The following is a 25,162-nucleotide window of genomic DNA, read 5'->3' as shown; positions in this document are numbered from 1 at the left end:
TTTCTAGAAAAATGGTGGTTTGGGCCATTATCTGGGATAATGGCGAGGCTTGGTTATGAGGATATGTTTTTTATGGGCCAAATGGGTTTTTTTGGCGTGCGTGGTAAAAATGTGGTTTTGCGGGACTTGTGCATTGGCTTTTGTTGCATCCATGTTGCTTGAGTTCTATGTATTTTTATCTGGTGGTGTTTGGGTTTTACTTACCTGCAGTACCATTTTTGGTTCCGTAGCTTTTGGTGCAGAGTTCGAGGATGAGGAGGAGGAGGTTGAGCCCGAGGATGCGGCTCCGCCGGGTTGCTGATGTTATGCTTTGTATTTGATATTATATTATATTAGTGTTTTGTAATATTTATTTATATATGTTTTGAATAGCTTTGTATTAAACAAGAAAAAATTCTGGTACTTAGTTATGGACTTGTTTTTCGCTGCGTTTTTCTCGTGCACTTTGTCGCTTTTGCACACACTTGGCACACGTCGTTAGGGTGGTGACCCGTGATGTCATCATCCGAACGTCTCGATTTCCCCGTGTCCGTGCGTGGGGATTTGGGGGGCGTCACAGGTGGTATCAGAGCGGTTTGGCTCTGGGTAAAACCACATGTCCCGTAGGTAGTACCAGAATGCTTTTAAGGTTGTGTTTTAAATGAACCAAAAAAAAAAATTATGTTAAGTACAGTTATTTATTTGTTTTATTTGTTTTATTTGTTTGAGTTTGTTTATTTGTTTTTATTTAGTTATGTTTTTGCAAGTTGTTTCTTTTGTTTTGGTGTGATGTGGTGTTGGTCTTTGGTTCTGTTTTTGTTGGTTGTTGGTTTTATTTGTTTTTTTTTGAAAGGGGGTCAAAGGTTGTGGTGGTAGGAAAATGGGACGGCCAAAGAAATCTACTCAGGAGCCACGGGACAATACATCAAGAGATGACTCCATAGCTCAAGCCATACGGTAGATGAAGGAGTTTATGCAGCAAAATTATAGGCCACAACAGATAGGGCCTTGGCCACAACCAGGGGGACCTTGGCCACAACAAGGGGGTCCCTGGCAGCCACAAGGAGGGCCTTGTCCGCAACAAGAAGGATTTTGGCCGCAACCAGGAGGTCCTTGGCCATATCAGGGAGGGCCTTGGCCTTACCCAGGAGGATCTAGCAGCATGGTGCAAGCCGGGTGCACCTATGAGCGCTTCCTGGCGCATAGGACTCCACACTTCACTGGAGAAGAGGATCCGCTTTGAGCTGGAAAGTGGATCAAGGACCTGGAGAGAACATTTGAGGTGTGGATGCACCGAGGCACAACAGGTACTCTACGCCAGCTATCTCTTGCAAGGCACTGCTTCGGATTGGTGGGATACCAAGAGAGTGTGCTGGAATCAGAATTGGGATCTTTCGCTGCGGTGACCTGGCAACGCTTCAAGAAGGAGTTTAATGACCGCTTCTTTCCCGCATCGGTAAGGAAGCAAAAGGCGAGAGAGTTCTCAGATTTGGTCCAAGGGGGCGCGACAGTGGAACAGTACGCCCGGAGATTCATAGAACTTGAGCGATTTGCTCCTCACCTTATCGCCACAGAGGAGATGCGAGCTGATCGTTTTCAGGAGGGACTGCGCCCTGATATACGCCGTATGGTGGTCAGCCATTGGATATCCACTTTTCAGGAATTAGTGGATGTGGCCACGCTGGTGGAACGAGAAAACAATCTGAGTATGGGTTCCCCTCCAGGGCATAAGAGGCGGAGTTTTTCTGGTGAAGGAAGCAGCTCGGGTTCGCCTCAAAAATTTGTTCAGCGGACCCGGACTCTACCACAAGCATCCTCAAGTGTTCGCATGGGAGGACGTGTGCCTGTTTGCGGAGTTTGTAATAGAGCCCATGTGGGTGAGTGCCAACCTAGTGGAACTCGATGTTATAATTGTGGCCAGCAGGGTCACTTTGCCCGAGAATGTCCAAGAGCAGCTCAAGGAAGCCGTGGGGGTAGACGCGGTGGAAGAACAAACCCGAGACAACCAGTGCAAGCCCGGGTTTATGCTGTCACACCCGGAGAGGTGGATGATGAGGCGCCAGCGACCCATGATGCTGGAGTAATCACAGGTATGGATTAATTTAATTTTAAGTTGGATTTAATTTTTGGTGTATTTGGTTTATTCTTTACTTTTTGGATTTCATGGGTTGATGTGTTTGGTTCAGGAAGAGTCTGTTTGTATGAGTTTTATGCTTGTACTTTGTTTGATTCCGGTGCGTCGCAGTCATTTGTATCTTCCATGTTTGCACGGGTGTGTAATTTGGTCATGGAACCGTTGCCAAAGGCTATGGTAGTGGCTCTACCCGATGGTGAAATGGTGTGGTGTTCCAGGGTTGCTTTGGGATGCCCGTTAAATTTTGAGGGAAGGTTCTTGGATGCTGATTTGGTGGTGTTTAAGCTGTTGGGTTTTGATATCATCCTTGGGATGGATTGGCTATACCGATATTCTGGGAGTATTAATTGTAGAAGTCGGATAATTAGCTTTCAGCTTCCAGATGGTGATTGTCTGGAATTTGCAGGGAGTAAATTAAAAGAAAAGCCGATGATTATATCGGCGATTCAAGCAAGAAGAGAGATTGCATGGGGAGCGGATGCATTCTTGGTTCAGATGGTGTCCACGCCATCTGAGAAGAAGTCGTTGGCAGACATTCCAGTTGTGGAAGAATTCCCCGATGTGTTTGTGGATGACTTGCCCGGACTACCCCCTGTGCGGGAGATGGAGTTTGTTATAGACTTGGAACCTGGAGCGGCTCCTATGCATAAAGCTCCTTATCGCATGGCACCGGCTGAATTAAAAGAGTTGAAAACTCAGTTGCAAGAGCTGGTAGAGAAGGGATTTATTCAGCCTAGTACTTCACCGTGGGGTGCACCAGTTTTGTTTGTTAAAAAGAAAGATGGAACCCTCCGTATGTGCATAGATTATCGGGAATTGAATAAGGTGACCATCAAAAATAAATATCCTCTCCCGCGGATTGATGATTTATTTGATCAGCTTCAAGGAGCAGCCGTGTTCTCTAAAATTGATTTGAGGTCGGGATACTACCAGCTGAGGATCAGAGACAAGGATGTGCCTAAAACTGCTTTCAGGTCGAGGTATGGGCATTATGAATTTAAGGTGATGCCGTTTGGGTTAGCTAATGCCACTGCTGCTTTCATGGATTTAATGAATTGAGTGTTTCGACCTTATCTGGATTCCTTTGTGGTAGTATTTATCGATGATATTCTGATTTATTCCCGAGATGTTGAAGAGCATGTGTATCATCTTCGTCTGGTACTTGGGAAATTGAGAGAACACCAACTGTACGCCAAGCTCAGCAAGTGTGAATTCTGGTTGGAAGAAGTTAAATTTCTTGGGCATATAATTTCTCGAGACGGAGTGGTTGTTGATCCTAGTAAGGTAGAAGCCATTTTGTCATGGCAGGGCCCGACTACAGTGCGCGAGATCCGGAGTTTCTTGGGGCTCGCCGGGTACTACTGAAGATTTGTAGAGGGTTTTGCTCGCCTATCCGGACCTCTCACAGCTTTGACTCGGAAGAATACAGAATTTGTTTGGTCAGACAAATGTGAGAGAAGCTTCCAAGAATTAAAGAACAGGTTGACGACGACACTAGTGTTAGCGCTCCCAGAACCGCATAAGCCATTCGTAGTCTTCAGTGATGCGTCTAAGTTTGGTTTGGGTTGTGTCCTTATGCAGGAAGGACGAGTTGTTGCCTATGCATCTCGTCAGCTAAAGGACCATGAGAAGAATTATCCGACGCACGATCTAGAATTGGCTGCGATTGTTTTTGCTCTCAAGATCTGGCGGCACTTCTTGTATGGGGAAGCTTGCGAGGTATTTACTGATCACAAGAGCTTGAAGCATTTGTTTTCCCAGAAAAATCTGAATATAAGGCAGAGGCGATGGCTGGAGCTAATCAGTGACTATCAGTGTGAGATCAAGTACCATCCGGGGAAGGCTAATATAGTTGCTGATGCTTTGAGCCGGAAGTCACACTTGGAAGATAAAGCCGAGCCGTCAGAATTGGATTCGTTGCTTTGTGGGATGAGAAGGCTCCTTATAGAGAGTTCGCAGCAAGAAGAGGTTTTATCTTTAATTCTTGATATTCGGCTAACTGATTTTGAAGAATTGAAGACTCTCCAAAGGAAGGATCCGAAGCTGCTGAACATCAGAAAAAGAGTCAAAAAATCTCGAGGGCCGTTGCATTATAGCATGGATAAAGATGGGATACTTCGGTTCCGAGATCGCAGAGTGGTCCCCAAGGACTCAGATTTCAAAGAACGGATCATGGCAGAAGCTCATGCGGCCCCTTATTCAGTTCATCCCGGCAGTACAAAGATGTATCGGGACTTGAAGAAAAATTACTGGTGGGATGGAATGAAGAAGGATATTGCCTTATATGTTGAGAAATGCCACACATGCCGTCAAGTGAAGGCCGAGCATCAGAGACCTACAGGTATGCTCCAACCCCTCCCTATTCCTGAGTGGAAATGGGATGACATCACAATGGACTTTGTAGTGGGTTTGCCTAGAACGCCTAGTGGGAAAAATTCTGTTTGGGTGATTGTTGATCGGTTAACGAAGAGTGCTCATTTTCTGCCTGTTAATAACACCGACTCTTTGGGGAAGTTGACCCGCTTGTATGTCAAGGAGATAGTGCGGCTACACGGCATACCAAAGAGTATAGTGTCGGATCGAGACCTGAGGTTCACGTCGCAGTTCTGGAAGAGTTTGCAGGCAGCTTTGGGTACTAAGTTGAAGTTCAGTACTGCATATCACCTGCAGACAGACGGCCAGTCAGAGCGCACAATTCAGACCCTTGAAGACATGTTGCGAGCATGTGTCATGGAATTCCAAGGGAGTTGGAAAAACCATTTGCCGCTCATCGAGTTTGCATACAATAACAGCTTCCATGCGACCATTCAGATGGCTACCTATGAAGCTCTTTATGGGAGAAAGTGCAGGTCGCCCTTGTGTTGGGATGAAGTCGGGGAGAGTAGGATAATTGGACCCGAAATAATTCAAGAAATGCAAAGCCAAGTCCGGATCATCAGAGATAAAATGGCGGCAGCTCAGAGTCGCCAGAAAAGCTACGCTGATACCAGGAGGAGAGAGTTATCTTTTGAAGTTGGTGATTGGGTTTACCTTAAAGTCTCTCCCATGAGAGGTGTTAAGTGTTTTGGTAAGAAGAGGAAGCTAGATCCGAGGTATGTCGGCCCTTTTCAGATTCTGGAGAAGGTAGGGTCCGTCGCCTATAGAGTTGCTTTGCCAGATTATTTTGGGGATGTTCATGATGTCTTCCACGTATCATCCCTGAAGAAGAGCTTTGGACAGCAAGAGCCACGCTTCGTCGACCCAGCGGGTATTCAGTTGCAACCGGATCTCACTTATGAGGTTGTTCTGTCGCAGATCATGGATTGGAAGGCGCAACAGTTGAGGTCTAAGACGATACCTTTGGTTAAAGTGGCTTGGGGAGATCCGTTAGCTCAAGACTTCTCTTGGGAGCGAGTAGCGGACATGAGGGAGAAGTACCCATACTTGTTTGAAGGATGAAGGTATGTATCTTAATCTTGGTCACAGTTGGTTTATGTGCTTTTATGTGGCTTGCTTTAAGTTGGTGGTTGATCTTGCAAATTTCGAGGACGAAATTTCTTTTTAAGGGGGGGAGGATGTGATGACCCGCTTTCGCTTGTATTTTCGCTGAAATGGTTGTTTTTATTTTAATTAATATATTATTGCGTTTTAAAATTAGTTTTTAATTTAATTGATGTTGTGTTTTATTTCATTTTGTTGTTTACAGTTTTTAATATCTTTGCGGCGGTTTAGTGTTGTTTTCTCGGAATGAGGATTAGATCCCATCTTCTTTCTTTACATCTCTTTTCTTTTTTTCCTTTTTCTTTTTTTTTTCCTTTTTCTCTTTTTTCTTCTTTCCTTTTCTTCCTTTTTCTCTTTTTTCTTTCTTTTCTTTTTTTTCTTTCCCTTCCCGCGTCGACCCCCCCGTCTCTCTCTCTCTCTCTCTCTCTCTCTCTCTCTCTCTCTCTCTCTCTCTCTCACGCCGGAGCCACTTTCAGCCTCGACCCGCCGCCGTCCGGCCACCGTGCGGCTCACCGCCCACACCGGTCGACTCCCCTCCCTCCGGCGCACCTCCCCACCAAAACCCACTCCCATTCGGCCGGCCGTTTGGCCGGAAAAGCCCTTCAAAGCCTGCACGGTTTTTGCTCCGATCCGCCGCCGTCGCTCCACCTCCGGCCACCATTTCTTCACCACTTCATCACCGGTCCCTTGCCGTCCTAACCCACCTATTTTCGACCTCCAACAACCACCGGAACAGCTCCCACGAGCTAGCTTTCCTTTTTGGAAAATCCGGCCTCTCTCCGGCGTTTTCGCCGCCACCCACGGCCAACCACCACTTCCAATAGCTTCACAATCATCCCTAGACCATTCCCTATCAATCCCAAGCCCTGGTTTGTCCCCGTTCAAAAGTGGGTATTTCACAACCCACGGCCACAGTGATTTTTCACTGTAACGTTGCTTTTTCTCCGCCGTTTGTAACGCCGGGTGTTTTCTAAAATTACTGTATAGCGCTGTAAGTATTTTCCAAACCCTATTTTCAGATTTAAATATATATCGCTCATTCAATTTATTTATTGCTGTTGGTTGGCTAATTCCGGACTGAGTCCGAGGAGTTCGGGGGTCGAATGGATGGAGGACGAAGTTACTTGATTTATTGTGTTATGGTTGGTTGTTTGTTTTGTGCATTGATAATTGCATTTGCATGGTGCATGCACTTGTATTTTATTTTATTTGAGAAATCCTGTTTTGCTGGCGTGAATGGTTTTTGGGTGCATGTGTCTCACGAGCCCAAGCCGGGATGGGTTATTATCTCAGTGGAGCTCCTCTGGTCACTCGGGAGTGGATAAAACTGAGTGACATCCCCTGGGTTGTCGCAGGGCGACGACCGGATCGCACGATACGGTAACGCTATCGTGTCGACTCCGTGGTCCTTAGAGTGGCGGGGACTAGAGGATGGCCTGGTCAGGTACGCGCTGGGCGCGAGTCTGGGCATCACTCGTGTAGGTGTCACATGCGTGGTCGTTACTTGCGGTGTGGCACAGAGCCAGGGTGTGCGGATGATCCCTAGGGGAGATCATGGTGCATGCATAATTGGATCGTTTTTATGGTTTTCGGATGTGGGCCATTTTCTGGAAAAATGGTGGTTTGGGCCATTATCTGGGATAATGGCGAGGCTTGGTTATGAGGATATGTTTTTTATGGGCCAAATGGGTTTTTTTGGCGTGCGTGGTAAAAATGTGGTTTTGCGGGACTTGTGCATTGGCTTTTGTTGCATCCATGTTGCTTGAGTTCTATGTGTTTTTATCTGGTGGTATTTGGGTTTTACTTACCTGCGGTACCATTTTTGGTTCCGTAGCTTTTGGTGCAGAGTTCGAGGATGAGGAGGAGGAGGCTGAGCCCGAGGATGCGGCTCCGCCGGGTTGCTGATGTTATGCTTTGTATTTGATATTATATTATATTCGTGTCTTGTAATATTTATTTATATATGTTTTGAATAGCTTTGTATTAAACAAGAAAAAATTCTGGTACTTAGTTATGGACTTGCTTTTCGCTGCGTTTTTCTCTTGCACTTTGTCGCTTTTGCACACACTTGGCACACGTCGTTAGGGTGGTGACCCGTGATGTCATCATCCGGACGTCTCGATTTCCCCGTGTCCGTGCGTGGGGATTTGGGGGGCGTCACAGCTAGTGATTATGCTGTTGGAGCTGTGTTGGGCCAACGTAGGGACAAAAAGCCTTGTGTTATTTATTATGCAAGTAGAACTTTAAATAGTACTCAGATGAATTATTCAACAACTGAAAAAGAGCTTCTTGTAGTAATTTTTGCACTTGACAAATTTCGCTGTTATTTGATTGGATATTAGATTGTCATTTTTACTAATCATGCTGCGTTGAAGTACCTTTTAGCGAAAAAAGATGCAAAGCCCAGGTTGCTTAGATGGATCATTTTGCTGCAAGAATTTGATTTGATAATTAAAGATAAAAAAGGAGTTGAGAATGTTGTTGTTGATCATCTGTCTAGACTTGTTCTTTCAGATTCCATAGAGACAGTTCCTATTAGAGACACATTTCCAGATGAGTAACTTTTTGGCATATCTCAATTGCCTTGGTATGCTGGCATTGCTAATTTTCTTGCTACAGGTGAAATTCCTCACATTTAGACTCAACAAGATAAGAGGAAATTTTTTGTAGAGGTAAAAAAATTCTTTTGAGATAATCCATATTTGTTTAAATATTGTCTGGATTAGATAATTAGACGATGTGTTCCCAATAGTGAATTTCAAAGTGTGATGTCTTTTTGTCATTCTGGAGCATGTGGTGACCATTTTTCTGGGAAGAAAACTGCTCTTAAAATTTTGCAATGTAGTTTCTATTGGCCTACCCTTTTCAAGGACACCTATGAATTTTGTAAAACTTGTGAGCGTTGTAAAAAATTAGGAGGGATTACTCGCTGGAATATGATGCTATTAAATCCAATCTTGGTTGTTGATTAATCTTAAGGTTGAAAAATCCTATGATAAATCATGCTTATTAATGAGGAATACACAGAGGTGTAGCCACACACACATATCCGAGTTCTAAGACATTTGCCCCAATTATATGTGAACAATTGTTGAGACTGTCCTTGTGGATACAACTCATAGTGTTGAGTAGTCACAAATTGATTTTTTGTGAGAATTTAGAATTATGTTTGATTGCTTCTGTTTGAATTTCGAGCTTTATGCAATGTTCATCTCAATTAATTTTCACTATTTCGTTCAAGGATTAGCAAAAAGCTAGTTGGGGGGTGTGACTGAGCTGAAATATTGCATATTTTATATATTTAAAACCAATGTATTTTAATTGATTTATGACATTATTATTGGTTTTAGATGAAAAAAATGGTTAAGAAGCATAATACGAGTTGTGATTTTTAATTGATTGATATCATGTTTATGCTTAATTTTATAACTATGATTTAATTGGACAATATTTCCTCACATATATAACATATTTTTGATAATCTATTTTTCATTTTAATTTATTTTTGAATGTTATTTTTATCTACTTATTTTCAGCTTAAATAAAATTCACATGGGATTTGGTTGGAATTTTTGACCAAAAGCGCATGCTAATTGAGAGGAAATATAAAGAAATATACAGAAAATAAACAAAGAGAAGGAAGGAAGCGGGGGACTTGGGTAGCTGAAAAGGATACAAAATGAAGGTGACTCTGAACGTTAAATAACTTTCGATTGTGACTTTCTTACTTTGGTTGTTCATAGACGCACGCGGTCTTGAGTTATGGTTTGAACGAAAATCACGGAGGCAAGTTGAAAGTGGGTTTTACGAAAAGAAGAAAATGGTTCTCGATGGACATCACATGCAACATGAAAATCATAGAAAGGGGCTGAAACCAACTAGAGGTACGCACGTTGTAAAAAAAACAGAACGTTGCGGGATTGACAGAAGAAAAAGGAGGAAAGTACGCTTAGATTCTCTTGAGAGAAAGCTTTGAAAAAAAAAAGAAAGTACACGGGGGCGGGGATCAAACAAAAAAAGAAAAAGAAAAAAAGAAGAGTTCTGGTTTTGGACGTGAAAATGAAGGCCTAAAATGGAGAGGGAAATGAAAAGAAGTTTTTACGTAAATGAGGGGAGTTTTATAGAAAACCAGAAAGAAAAGAGGAGGATGTTCAGAGAGACTTACTGGGGAGAAAAAAAAAAAGAAACTCTGACCAAGCAAGAGAAACTCTGGAAGTTGGTTTTGTGGAGTTTGACGAAAGAGACTTTTTCGGATAAACTTGAAGGGAGGTCTGGAGTTTTGAAAGGCTGGGGGTTGGAACGTTGGGGTCTAGCTGAACCAGAGAAGAACAGAGGAGCATTAGGGGGATTAATTTTTCTGGGTTTCTAGATAGAGAACCTTGGAAAGGGGAGTTTATTTTTGTTTGGGGACGCGGGTGGACTGAAAAATAGAGCAGAGGTGACTTACAGATTGAGGGTGGTTTTCGGGGTTCTTGGTGAGAGGAGAGAGAGAGACGAGAGGCTTGGTTCACTGGTTCGGCTGGACTTGAATAGAGAAGACGTGAAGGGAGCTCTAGAGCCTCTGAAGCTCGGAATGCAGTTGGGAGAGTGGCTGGATGAAGACTTACATTTTGGGACTTTTTAGTTTGAGCAGAGAGATGGAATGGACGGAGAGGAGGATGCTGGATGTTGGGCAACGCGGGAGAGGTTTTCTGGGGTGCTTGAATGAGAGGTTGTGGTCTTGAAACCAAAAAAATGAACGCCGCTGGCTTGGGGAGAAAACGAAAAAGGATTTCTTTTTGGCTGGCTTTTAAGGAAAACGTAAACCAGGGGGTGCTTTGGGCTCTATTTTTTTCTCACTTTTGTTTTAAGAACTAAGTTGTTTTCTAGTATTTCTTGTGTTTTATTTTAGTTTTCTAATGGATAATGTTTATTTGATTTCTATAGCACTTGTGATGAACATGGTTGGCTAAATTCTCGTACTAAAGTTAGAGGTGAAGTCTAATGATTTAGACATTATTTTCGGATCAACATTGGAATTTATTTTGTGAGTTTGATCGATTGAAGAATTTTATTATTGGATATTTTGATTATCTATATATTTATCTTGATTCATTGTGGTTTTTGAATACAGTGAATGCTTGAAGAATCCCTGTGATATTTAAATATATTTGTGAATGTTTTAATCATAAATCGTTCATGCTTAATCATTAGTGATTATTTTTCTTGACCTTAAATGCTAAAAGTTTCAATTAAACGGAATTATTATTCTAGTTTAATTGAAGTAAATCGATCGGAAACAATATTCTAAATTATTAGACGGAACCTCGAAACCTTAGTCTTCTCCATATCAATTCATTTTATCATTTTAGTTTTATTCAGTTATTTCAAAAATCTTCATATCAGTAATTTTATTTTATATTCGATCGCATGTTTCTTTTAGTAATTTCTTTTCATTATTTGAATTTATTTTTTTTATCACATAAGTCAATCCCTGTGGATTTGACCCTGTAAGGTACTGCAACACCTGTATACTTGCAGGTAAAACTGCACTAAATTTTTGGTTCATTAGTTTGAGACAGAGTTTGAGACAAACTGCACTATCCCACCTTTCTTTGTGAAGACTAAATTTTTGAGGGATCATTCTTACATCCAAAAGTTCTAGCACAGAATGCTGCTCATCAACTTGATGACTTCAGAGTTGCTCAAGTGGTTCCAGTGCCTGTTTCCTAGATGCACACCAGCCATGCTTCAAGTTGGATCCCACCACCTGAGGGAGTAGTAAAGATAAACTGGGATGCAGCTTTGAGTGAAGCTCGTGACAGGGTGGGGTTTGGTCTGGTAGCTCGAGATCATGAAGGTGGTGTAGTTGCTGTAAAAAAGGTATCTAAGGGTGGCTGTGTTGCTTCACTACTGGCAGAGGCAGTAGGAGGGCTTCAAGCTGCTATTTTTGCGTTTGAGTTGAAGTTGTCTTCAGTGATCTTGGAGGGTGACTCTCTTCAGGTAGTCCAAGGACTTAGTCTTCACAAAGAAAGGTGGGATAGTGTAGGGTTGGTTATGTCAGACACTAGAAATCTGCTTACTCAGTTTGTACATTTCAGTGTTTCATTTGTCAAGGGGTGTGGCAATCAAAAAGCATATTGTCTAGCTAAGGAAGCCTTAGAACTTCCTGAGGAATAATCTACAAGGGTCATTTAGCCCAATTGTAATATATTTTCTTCTTTGTTCTTAAGTTGAATACAATGGCAACTTTCCTTTTCAAAAAAAAAAAAAAAGTTTAGGCGCAACGACTGTGGTAGTCAAAATAATTAGGTATGACTTAATAAAGCCTAAAAATTTTGCTCATGGTTGTATTGACGCAAGATAGGTTTTATGATAAAATAATTTCTTGCAAAATTTTCTTTTCTCTTCTATAGTGGATTGGAGATTATGAAAATATTGACTAAACGAGAAATGGGGATATATCGCTAGTTAGCGGCTAAAATATTACATACTACATTTGTTGCACAAAGTGATGTTTTTATTAGCACTTTTATTGTGATTTTAGAGAGGTCTAGACCTAATCTGATTTAAGATTAATTGAAAATAGTGGTGTTAGTGAGAATTCTTAGAGGTTTAGAAGTTGGATAATCACTCATTGACCCAATGATATAATTTCTCGAATGGAGAAATGATATATTAAAATGTGTCGTGGAGGCATAGGATGTTGATGGGTGTGAAGCTTGAGAAATTGAAGTTTTTTTTTTTACTCTCACTAATGAGATCTCTCTCCTTTATTTAAAAGAGTCAAAGAGAAAAGACAATATAAACATTTTCTATATGAAAGTTTCTATAGATGCACAATAAGGACATGAAATAATAAAAATATTGTTTCATCATAAAAATGCGATTCCAAAATTTTTTAAGGAAAATATATTTTTCAGTCAAAATATTTTTTCAAAATCGCAATCGTATGAGTTATATGATAAGAACAATTATCTCACAATTTAATAACTTGCTGAGAATGGAGTTATAAGTGAATTATGGTGCAAAAGCAGTTGCGGCCTTAATTCTGATTTGTCATCCTTAGATCAAGTTCATTCACATTTGAGAAGGGCTGAGTGACTATTTTGTGCAAGTGTGAATTCTATTAAAAATCTAGAGGATCTAAGCTTGATTATTTTTTGGTTGAGTTAAGAGAATTACTTGTATTTTCAGCGAAGGTGGGGAATTGTGGATTTTTTTGTAACATTTTTTTTTTTTTGGGTAAAGAATGTTCCATTCCACATCACCTTAAATTAAATTTTTTTATAAAAGATTGCCGAAGATAGTGGGAGTATTCAACAACTAGTGGGAGTATACTATTGAGTCAAGGTGTACCATTAGTGATAGCGACTCCCAAAATTTATAAAATATAAAGATTCTCATAAATAGCGTTGAAGCAATATATCAACATTATCTCTTCGTTTAGAGACTAGAAGAAAATATTTATAATATGGCTCCGCTAAAGGTATTGAATTCACATAGTAGGAATTCCAACATAGAATCTTAGATTCACTTCACTTAGATGATCCAACTTGGGGTTGTTGATCTAATTGACAAAAAAATAGTGGAATTGTAGAGGTATAGATCCATCTCTTGACACTAATTGAGTTATATTTAGATAACCATTGATTGCACATTGATTGGATTTTTTTTAAAAGAGTCAAATAGTTGATTCTCGCAGGAGAATTTGGTTATTTGTTTTTTTTTTTAATGTTTAGGCACAAAGTACTTTGAGCGCATGATTATTGCTTGTACTATTTTGGTACAAAAAATGAAGGAATGCTACTATTATTGTTTTTTGTTTGGCCTAAACCAACCATATATTCAAAGATACCCATTGAACCTAGTTGTTTTTTTAATTAACGACCTATTGAATAAAATGAGGTTTTTTGAACACTGTTGACAATCTTAGAAAAATGTCATCCAAAGAGAGATGATGATATGGTTGTCTTATATTATTAATTGTCACCTGGTTTTCCATACTACAAGGTGATGGACATGGGATTATGAAAAATAGCTAAGATTTTACTACAAGACTATGTATAAGAAAAATAGTTTCTAGGAGCTCTCATTCAAAATCCATAGTCAATTAATGAGATGGAAAATACCAAAGAATCTAGTTTTGCTCAATCTCTTGAATCTCTTGTATACTATTTGTCGTTTCCATTATGGTTGTTCATAGGAGTTAAAGGTTGAGATTTAGTTAGATGGTAAATACGGCTTGCTTGATTAAGTAAATTTATGATGCGATTGTCGTTAAAAGTAATGATTATACTATTGTGATTGTCTTTGTGGGCAAAGGCCCTAATTGCTTTACTCTTAAATAAAAATAAATGATGGTTATCTCACATGCTTTTATTGAATATAAGAGATTCATATGAAACCCTGAAATCGCAAATTGAGTTTGCTGAATGACACTTGACGTTCCCTTGTAGATTCTTAAAAGTCATAGTTGGCCTTGCAGACTAGAATCTAAGATTTATATTGTGAGTTTAACCTTAAATTAAATTCTTGATGAGTCGTCGCTGACTTCATAGTTGTGTAAAGGACTTATATATATAAAAATAGAGTCTCTTGATCGGCGTATGTTTTGAAAAGTTACTACGCATGAGATTGCACATAGAGAGAAATAGTCATTAAACACCACTTGAGAGTTGTGGTTTGATTATTTTTTAGTTGACCAAGTGATTTCTCTTCGTCATGGTTTTGCTCGTTGTGCACATGACACTGGTGCGTTCTATGATCATAAGGTATGATTGGAAGCATTTTTTGGTAAGCACACACATTCACCATAAACTTGGTAGTTATGGTAAAAAAAAAAAATATGTCGACAGGCTTAAATCGGCTTACTCACATGAGCGATTGCCTTTGGTGCTATAAAAGGGTAGCGAGCAAAGATGAATAAATTTGTCGCTCGATACTTTTTCAAAGAAGGATAAGTTGTAAGATACAAAAGATATGTCACCTTAGTGTGAACTAAGATGAAGTTTATTATATTTAAAAGGACTGTGCATGGTTACCCACAATTCATGTAGCCTATAGTTTAGCCTTCTTCAAATTTTAAATTTTTTTTGAAAGCCATTTTATGCAGTGCGTAGCAGTGGTGCTGCCGCTGAATTTTTTTTAAAACTTAATTTGGGTTGAGCCAGCCATGAGCAGCAAAGGAGCTGCATTGGAAAGGCTAAGCCCATCCGTGATAGCTGCTAGGCAGTGGTGCAGCGTGCACCATAGTGGCGCTGCAAGCACCATAAAGGTGCTACACGCACCCCAGTAGTGTTGCGTGCACCACCTAGGAGCTATGCACACCACCGAGGTGCAACACCCTCCAATGAGGTGGTGCGGCACCCAGCTACTTGGGATTTATTTTTCTAGCGGAGGAAGTAGCTGAGGCTGCTTATGGTGGTCCCTAGCGGTGGCTGTGTTTGCTACTATGTAATGGCTATTGTTCACGTGAACAGTAACTACTTAGAGGTTGAAGATGACTTGTAAGTCATCTAGGTTGGGCGTGGGCCCTTCGGCCAATTTTTTTTTTTTTTTTTTAAAAAACCAAAAATTAGGCTGAGCCATTTGGCCCTTCTGTATATAATAAAAAAGAAAAAGAATAAAAGGTGGTCTTGGCCATTTTAGCGGCCCAGCACTATTTGAGCCCATTTCTTTTACACACAAAAAGAAAAAAAGCAAAAGAAAAAAAAAAAGAGGCATGAAAGTGGCACACCTGGGTTTAGAACCCAGGACCACCTAATAAAACCAAGAAATGGGCGCACCACTAGGTTACAAGTTTCTTTTGATTTAGGTGGGATTGTTAATGTATGTAATATACATTATGTTTTTTTTTTTTTCATGATTTATATGCTTAGATACATGCTATTTTTTTCCATAATGTTATATTACATGTGATCTTTTATTTCATATTTTAGATTAAATGTGATTACATGTATGTGTAAATTGAACATGTGGATAAATTATTATTTTACCATTTATGTGTGTTAGGCTTGAATGTTTAGACATTAACTTTCATATCTTTTAGTGATAAAATAGAAAATTTCCACTAAGTAGTCTTATTTAGTATTGTTAGTGTGAATGATAGGCTGAAAGAATTGTAGTGACTCTAGTAAGAACTGTAAACGTACTGTATAGCCAAAAGACTACGATGACCCCAGTAAGAACTGTAAATGTATTGTATAGCCAAAAGACTATGGTGGCCCCTGTAAGAATTGTAAATGCATTGATGGAATAAGAAAAATGGACTGTAATGGTCTTAAAAGAACCATCTTTGTAGACTGGCCCAACAGGTTGCTGTAATCTGAGTAGCTATCTTCGTAGACTAGCCCAATAGGTTGCTGTAGTCTGCATAGCTATCATTGTAGACTGGTCTAAAAGGTTACTGCAGTTTTAGTAGGTTTTATCTTTACGTGTAACTAGGACTAAATGACTATTTAAGATAGTGAGACTATGGTTGAGATTATGGAGGATTTGATCTCACATATATATTTTTTAAATTTGTGCAAAAATTAGGTTAGAAATTAATAATTGGACATTGTGGCTCAAGAGATAATTATGAAGCTTAGCGATTTTTCAATCTTGCAACATGTTTGTATTATTTTTTTCTAACTTGGATGGACGTGGCAGATTTCTGAGGTGTGTATGTTATATCATTTCTTTGCGTATTGTAGTGAAATGGCATCCAAGAGTATAGTTCCCAATTTAAACAAGGGGAAGAAATTGGACGAGGAGAATTATGACATTTGGCATCGCAAGATCCAATATGTCTTAGATGAGCAGGAGGTTTTGGAGGTCTTAACTCACTCCCTTATTGAGCTCAAGAAAGGGGACTTGGACCAACACAAGATAGATCATGAAGCCTATACTGAATGGGCTAAAAAGAATCAATGTGTGCACATTATCATGTTGAGTAGCATGCACAATGATCTCATGTATGAGTTCAAAACCTATAACACTACCCAAAGCATGTGGCAAACATTGAAGATGAAGTTTGGGGGAACTTTAGCCAGAAGGTTACGTGGATTGACCATGAGATTTGACTACTATAAGACGTGCTTTGACCACATGATGAAGCAGCATCTTAGAGCTATGTCAACCAAGATTCACTAACTTAAGACAGCAGGAAACAACCTGACTGATAAACAACAATTACAGGAGGTGATACGCTCACTACTGAATTTTTGGGAGAAAGAGCCAGAATTTGACGCATAATGAGAATATCAATGATTTTGATGATTTCTTTCTTCACTTAGAGTTGGAGGTTGAGCACCTAGAAGATGCTAAGCCCAAACATTCAGCCTATATGGCTAAGTTTAGTTTGCATAAGGCATCTAGGTCTAAGCGCAAGAAGTCCAAGATAGGTGTAGCTGCTGGACAAGTGAAGAAAGTGTCAGGAACTTCTCAGCATAGTAAGAGAGGCAAGTGCAGGAAGAACAAGTCAAAAGTAGAGTGCTTCAACTACGGAAAGAGAGGTCACTTTTCTCGTGATTGCATTGAGTCGAAGAAGGTACACTCTGACTTTTCTTGCATTGTCTTTGTAACTAGCTATGTGATGGTTGCTCATTCCTATCTCGTGTGGAGTCTTAACTCAGGAGCGACCGAACACATAGTGCGAGATCAAGTTGGTTTTGTGGAGTATCACTAGATTCTAGCTCGGAGTCATGATATCAAGGTGGAGAATGGAGCTAGCGTGTAGGTGCTGGAACTTGGTTCCTACAAGCTGGCCTTGCAGGGTGGCCGCACTCTATTTCTCCATGATGTACTATACACTCTCGAGATTTGACGAAACTTACTTTTAGTTGTTACTTTATTAAGACTTGGTTTTCAGATTGTATTTGAAAACAATGGTGTTTCCTTCTATTTGGCCAATGTTTTTTCGGTTGCGCTTTTTTATCAGATAGTTTTATGATATTGGATATGGATTATTCAAATATGAATGAGTCTATTGCTTTTATTTCTATGTCTAATAATTTGGATTCATATAAATGGCATACTAGACTTGGCCATATAGGACAAGAAAGGATGACTCGGTTAGCTAGAGAAGGTTTGATAGGTGTTGTGAAATTTCTCAAGTGCATGAAATCGTACCAAGTAATATAATGATAAGAAAGATGTCGAATCCACGAAGACCATTTACCTATTAACTATTGAAATTGTTCTAATTTTAAGTTATTTGAAAATAAAAAAACGTGGTAGATTTTGAATTAGAAAATCAGTAACAAATTAAATTAAATCAACAACTGAAAAATTGACCAAACACTTGAAAAGAATAAGATTTTACCCAAGAAGAAAACACTAAGACATCCGACTCACCTAACCAATCCAATCCTAAATCCTAACAATACAATCAATCAATTATCATCCTATTTGATGGCGAAATATTCTAACTTATCTAAAACCCTTTCTCGAGTAGAATTAGAATTACTCAACATACGATAACCTGTGATGTCTATAAAAGTTTAAAAGTATTTGAACACATTAAGATTAATAATATTTCACATAAAAGCTGCACAAATCATGTTGGCACATTCCTATCTTTCGTTCAATTCATGGCATACATCATACGAAACTAAACTACATGCATCATCTCTTGAATTAACATGCACAACAAATCATTCAACTATTGGACAAATAATTAAAGGCATTAAACTCAATGATGTATACTCAAAATGAATGATAAAATTATGATCACAACGAAATAAGATTCGGGATTGTTATGGAGAGGTTACATCGTAGCCTTAGCAATAGAAATTAGTTCATAATCTAATCAAAATAAACCATAATAATTCTAGAATTCATAATGAGAATTATACAAAGAGAAGATTAAAGAGTTAAGAAGGAAACTCTATATAAATCGAGAATCTCTATCTTTGATGAACTCAAATTCTGCAGATTTTTGACCTTTTGCTTGAAGTGCCGTTTTCTCTTTGGAGATGTTCGTTTTCGGCTCTGGCGTAAACATGATAGGATTTTCTCTTGGATTTCTGTAGACACCGAAATGACCCTTATTGGAGTTGTTTAGAAAAAGTTATCCTCCAAATACCCAAGGGTGCTTCAGGAATTTTGAGAAACAAACGTTTCCTATTCTCTTGATAACTCATTCAATTTATTTATTCCTAAACAAAAATAAACAAAATAAATAAAAACTCTAACAAATAAGAAAATTAAACACAAACTAGCATAAAATTAAGAATAAAAGTATGACAAAACTTATATAGAAATTAAACACATCAAACACCCCCAAACTTAAGATTTGCTAGTCCTCGAGCAAAAAGAAAAGAGAAAAGAAAAATTAAACAAATAGAATAAGTTGATTTCTCACAATGATTGTCTCATGGATTGCATAAAAAAACTGATTCAAGGAAACTCTAAACATTTAACAAGTTTTTAGATTAATTCAAGAGCATGCTTAGGCTACAAGAAACCCTTGAGTGTGTGTGTGAGTAACCAATCTCAACTTGCTACTCTATTAACTTGGATCAATTTATGCAAACTCGATTGAATTATGATTGATCTTTATGAGGATGAGATTCTCGAATTTCATATGACTATTTTTCAAATCAACTCTCCACTAATGTAGTATAAACACACCACCAAAGATCCAAAGGTCTTAATAAAATCTTGTAATGTTCGGCTTAAGGTGATGGCAAAAGAAAAAATTGGTATGGAATTCAAAGTAAGAAAATTCAATATAAGCTTCACCAATGAAGAGAGAGACAAAGTTTTACATTTACTTCCTATAGCAACTTATAAGCAATTTATTTATCTCTTTGTTTTTTCTTTTTTTTATTCCACGAACCCCAAACTTTTTTTTTGTAATTTTGGTTGTATTATTTGTATTATTTGTTTTTCATTTATTATTTTTTTAATGATAGAATAACAAAACTTGCTCTTGCTCTTTTAACTCTTTAACAAACTTTTTCTCTTCTTCAATGACAAAGTAAGTAACAAATTTTCTTGAAAATGTAGGATGATTGTTTATGGGTTAAAAGGTGTGGTAAATGTGAGTTAATGAAAGAAAAATAGCTAATGTGTTTAAGGCTCAAAGTGGTGACTAAAGATAGATAATTAAGGTAGGCTAGAAAATCTCAAACATTCCAAAGATGACCTAGACCATTTCTCTAGTGGTGTGTTGCCTAGGATTTCGCCTTGAGAGATTATCAAATAGGTTCTAGAGTTTAGTGAGATCTTAGAAAATATCTAATTCACATAAATATACTCTAAGCCAACAAAGCAACTTATTGATCATGGTATTGTGTAAAAGTGTTCAAAGGAATTCAAATAACCCAAACTAACACAAGAATTAAGCACAAACAAGGCAAATTTAGCATTTTTAAAAAATCCAACTCAATTTTAATCAGGTAATATCATAGGCTTGTGATCATCAACCCAAAAATAAAACAAAAGGAAAACAAAATATTTTTGTGATTTTCAAGATTTTTCAAATTTTTTTTTCCTTTTCTGTTTGTGAAAATAAATAGATACTCCCAAAATAAATGACACCTACCCCCAAACTTAAAGAACACATTGTCCCCAATGTGAAGAATCAAAAGAGATGAAAAATTGAAAGGATAAAAGTAAGCTTCCCTAAAAATGTTGCATGAGTGCAATGCTAGGTTTGGGGAATATTTGAGGCAGTCATTTGGGTGATGCGGTGCCAATTCTTGAGTGTGTGTGCTTGGGTGTGTTTCAAAGGAATGTTGTGGAAGGCTCTTCTAGCACAGCAGTGCGGAGCTGCACTGTTTGAAAAGTGAGAGCATGAAAAATATAAATAAAATTGGAATAATCAGAAAAATAAATGAAAACAAAATAAAATAATGGAAAAAAATTTGGGTTGCCTCCCAAAAAGGGCTTGGTTATAGTCTTTAACTTGATGTTTCCTTCTTTGAATCACTAATCAATCATATCAATGGAGACTTTTTGCTTGTTGAAATCTCCTTCGAAGTAGGGCTTTAGATGTTGACCATTAGCTTTGAATGTGCCTTTTGAGTCGTTAGAAACCTCAATGGCACCATACGGTAAAAGTCTTGTTACCGCGAATGGTCCCGACCATTGGGATCGTAATTTTTCAGGGAAGAGGCAAAGTCTGGAATTATAAAGTAGAACTCTTTGGCTAACTTCAAAGTTTCTCTTGAAAATGTGTCTATCATGTTATCTCTTGGTTCTCTCCTTGTATATGCGAGCATTCTCATAGGATCCATGCCGAAACTCATCCATCTTGTTGAGTTGTAATATTCTCTTCTCACCTGCTGCCTCCATGTCAAAATTAAGAGTCTTGATAGTCTAATAAGCTCTGTATTCCAACTCCACCGGTAAGTGGCATGCCTTCCCAAAAACTAGACGAAAGGGAGACATACCAATTGGAGTTTTGAAGGTTGTCCGGTATGCCCATAGTGCATCGTCCAACTTTTTGGACCAATCTTTCCTTGAGTTGCTCACAGTTTTCTCCAATATTCGTTTCAGCTCTCGGTTGGAAATTTCTACTTGTCCACTAGTTTGAGGATGGTATGGAGTGGCAACCTTGTGTGTAACACCATATTTGCTCAAGAGTGCCTCAAATTTCTAGTTGCAAAAATGTTTTCCCCCATCACTAATTATTGCTCTTGGAGTTCCAAACCGAGTGAATATCTGCTTTCTCAAAAAATTCATCACAACTTTAGAATCATTTGTAGGGAGGGCCACGACCTCTACCCATTTGGAAACATAATCCACAGCTACTAAAATGTATTGATTAGAGAAAGAAGAAGGGAATGGCCCCATGAAATCTATGCCTCAAATATCAAATAGCTCAACAATAAGTATATTATTTAATGGCATTTCATTTTTCCAGGAAATATTACTGCTCTTTTGACATTTATCACAAAAAGAAACTAAAGCATAAGTATCTTTAAAAATAGTGAACCAATAAAAACCTGATTGGAGCACTTTAGCTACAGTTTTGTTCACTTCATGGTGCACCAACCTCTAATTAATGGCAATGTCTTAGGATCGACTCTATCTCTTCCTTTGGTACACATCTCCTAATCACTTGATCACTACAATGCTTGTAGATGAAAGGTTCCTCCCAATAGTATTGCTTGATCTCTGAAAAGAATTTCTTCCTTTGTTGGTATGTAAAATTCGGATAGATCACATTACTTGCCAAGTAGTTTACATAATCTGCATACCAAGGAACTTGTGTTAGAGATACAACAAAGAGTTATTCATCCGGGAATACCTCATTTATTGGAGAAAGTGGGGCTCCCTCTTCGGTTGTGTGCTCAAGTCTAGAGAGATGATCGGCTACTTGATTCTTGATTCCCTTTTTGTCTTTGATCTCCAAATCAAATTCTTGTAGGAGTAAAATCCACCTAAGTAACCTTTGTTTAGCTTCATTTTTAGCTAATAAGTATTTAAGAGCAGAATAATTAGTGTAAACAATTATTTTTGAGTTAAATATGATCTAAATTTATCAAAAGTAAAGACCACGGCTAACAATTCTTTTTCCGTAATAGCATAATTTAATTGAGCATCCGTCAAGGTACGACTCACATAGTAGATAACATGGAGAACATTGTTCTTCATTTGTCCAGACACAACTCCTATTGCGTAATCACTTGCATCACACATCAATTCAAATGGAAAGTGCCCAATCCAGTGCACATATTATTGGGCCTGAACTTAACTTCTTCTTCAAAAGTGCAAATGTCTGCAAACAATCATTGGAAAAGTTAAATGGAGTATCTTTGACCAAAAGAGAACAAAGGGGCTTAACATTCTTAGAAAAATCTTGAATAAAAAGATGACAAAACCCCGCATGTCCCAAGAAACTTCTCACGCCCTTGACCGTGCTAGGTGGAGGTAATTTTTCGATGACCTCTACTTTGGCTCGATCTACCTCAATGCCCTTGGAAGGAACTTTATGCCCAAGTACAATTCCTTCCTGCACCATAAAATGACATTTTTTTTCAGTTAAGAACAATGTTAGTTTCTTCACATCTTTGTAGAACTAAAGGTAGATTAATTAAACAATTATCAAATGAAGAACAAAAGACAGAAAAAATCATCCATAAAAATTTCAATAAACTTTTCCACCATATCTGAAAAAATGGCCATCATGCATTATTGAAATGTGGCTGGAGTATTGCACAAACCAAAGGGCATCCTCCGGTAGGCAAATGTTACACATGGGCAAGTGAAAGTGGTCTTTTCTTGATCTTATGGTGAAATGTGAATTTGATTGTATCCCAAGTATCCATCTAGGAAATAATAATAAGCATGATTGGCTAGCCATTCCAACATGTGATCAATGAAAGGAAGTGGAAAGTGACTAAGTTTTTTTGTTTTTATTTTTTTTTATTTTTCTAAACAAAAATGAAAACATTACAACATTACAATATTAAAAAAACACTCAAATGGCACTACGCTGGACTTTTGGTCAACCCAACACCATCCGCATTTTTCTACACCTTCTCTTACAGGAAACACGCTTGCCTCTTGTTATTGTGCCTAAACCAGAGCATCACATGGGTATGCTGTACCAAATCCTCCACAGTTCAAAAACCATTTTGGAAACCACACTAGTTATGCCAACAGCCCATCACCCTAGCTTAGAACCACCCTCCATGACAAGACCACTCTGTATCTGTCTCCTCTGTTCCCGTCATGGCTATCGAAGGAGAGCCCATCTACTCAACAACCTAAATGTCGTCGCCTCTCATCTCGATGCCTCTGGTGTGGGCTTTTCCTAGGGGTCCAAGGTGCGCTCCAGTCACCTCCATTCACATCCGCATAAGCATTATGTTGAGAACTAACCTATGGTTGAGTGCACCAAGCATGCAAGGGCCACATCCCATCCACGGACAACAAGAGCCCAGCTACCTCGCTGCCACCTTCAGTTCTTCCTTCCCTACATACCCACCAAACAATCCAAACACAAGGTCATCCTTATATAGAACCACGACTTTACATCCACGAAAACAAGCCACCACCGAGAGTCTCATTGTTAAATCTAAACAAAACAAAACAAAATAAAAGACTAAAAATGAAAAGGGAAAGAGGGAGGGAGGGAGGAGGGAGCCCCACCTCCCTCTTGGGAGGTTTTCTGATTTTGTTCTCTAGAGAGAAGTAAGAGTTTCTCTCTCTAAGGGTTAGTAAGGTCCCACGATTGACGTCAGAACTGTTGACGATGAGGAGTGATTGACGGTGAGGAGCTATGGATGGCCACACAACATGGTTGCGTGAGAGAGGGGTTGCGTGCGAGATGGAGGGGCTACGTGACAGAGGGGAGGGCTACATGAGATGAGAGTCTGAGAGAGGGGTATCCTGTATCCGAGTAGGCTTTTTAGCCTAAAAACATTGGAATGGCATCGTTTATTACCCTAAAAACGATGCCGTTTCAATCAGCCCCTCTAATTTCGTTTCGTTTAAATAACGCCATTTTGAGCGTTTTGGGGTTGGGTAGCTGGACTTTTTTACGTTGTTCTGGGCTTTATGGCAGCTTGTTTTGGACTTTTGGGCCATTTGGCCCACTAGGCTTTTCTTGTACATATATATTACTAAATATATTATATATACATACATAATACATATTATATACATATAATATACTATAATATATATATCATAATATAATATATAGTATATTATACTATGATATTTTTATAGTATACTTTATATATACATATATTAACATATATAAATATTAGTAATACTATTAGTATATAGTAAAACTATTGGTAATACTATACTAATACTATATGGTAGCGATGCTATAGTGGTAACATATATGCTACTAATAATATATTATATGATGGTTAGATACACTTTTTTACATGAGTGTATATGATCAAATGTATATAAATGTATTGATCAAAATGAATATATATATATATTATTGATGACTTGTAAAAAATTTCATATTGCAGATTTTACAAGATCGCTCGAGCGGAGGCTTTTGGCCGCTCAAGCGAATTCAGACAGATTCAAACGTTCGACTGCCGCTCGACAGTGAGCTCAAACGGGTTGTGGGAAAATAAAGATCGCTCGAGTGGAGGCTTTTGGCCTCTCGAGTGAAATCAGGCAGAGTCAAACGCTCGATGTGCCCTCGATAGGATGCTCGAGCGAAATCAGGCAGAGTCGAACGCTCGATGTGCGCTCGACACCCCGCTCGAGCGAACATCGTATTTTGACAGATCTAGGGTCTTCCGCCGTCACACCATATAAAAGTGATTTTTCACTCTATGGCTGTACCTTTGGACTGGAGAACACTTTTTGGGACAGAAAACACAGCTAGAAGGATTCAATTCATTTGTTTTTGGAGAGGGAATTCCATATATTGCACGTACGTTGGAATCATACACGAGCACAGACGAGAGAAAAGCATTGAATCATTTCCTTGAGTTTTTGAAGACGAGTTGGCTGCGAGGAGTATTTTTTAGCGTTTATTTTCTTCCAATATTCTCAGAACAATTATGGTGAATTCGTTTATATTGAATTCCATTTCTAGCATGAGCTAAATTTTATTTATTCTAGGAAAACGATGTAACCTAGTTCCGAACTATGCTTGATTGTCTATGCTAATTT

The 25,162-nt window shown here is 38.7% G+C and overlaps 1 protein-coding gene across 1 annotated transcript; it reads left to right on the top strand.

Moving 5' to 3' along the window:
• The first annotated feature begins 11,305 nt into the window (after nucleotides 1-11,305).
• On the top strand, nucleotides 11,306-11,752 carry LOC122298909. Its single transcript, XM_043108752.1, has one exon. The coding sequence runs from the start codon at nucleotides 11,306-11,308 to the stop codon at nucleotides 11,750-11,752; it is 447 nt and encodes a 148-aa protein (XP_042964686.1).
• Nucleotides 11,753-25,162: the final 13,410 nt, after the last annotated feature.

This window comes from Carya illinoinensis, chromosome 16, assembly GCF_018687715.1.
Source record: "Carya illinoinensis cultivar Pawnee chromosome 16, C.illinoinensisPawnee_v1, whole genome shotgun sequence".
NCBI lineage: Eukaryota > Viridiplantae > Streptophyta > Magnoliopsida > Fagales > Juglandaceae > Carya > Carya illinoinensis.
This window is presented reverse-complemented; position numbering and strand designations above follow the sequence as displayed.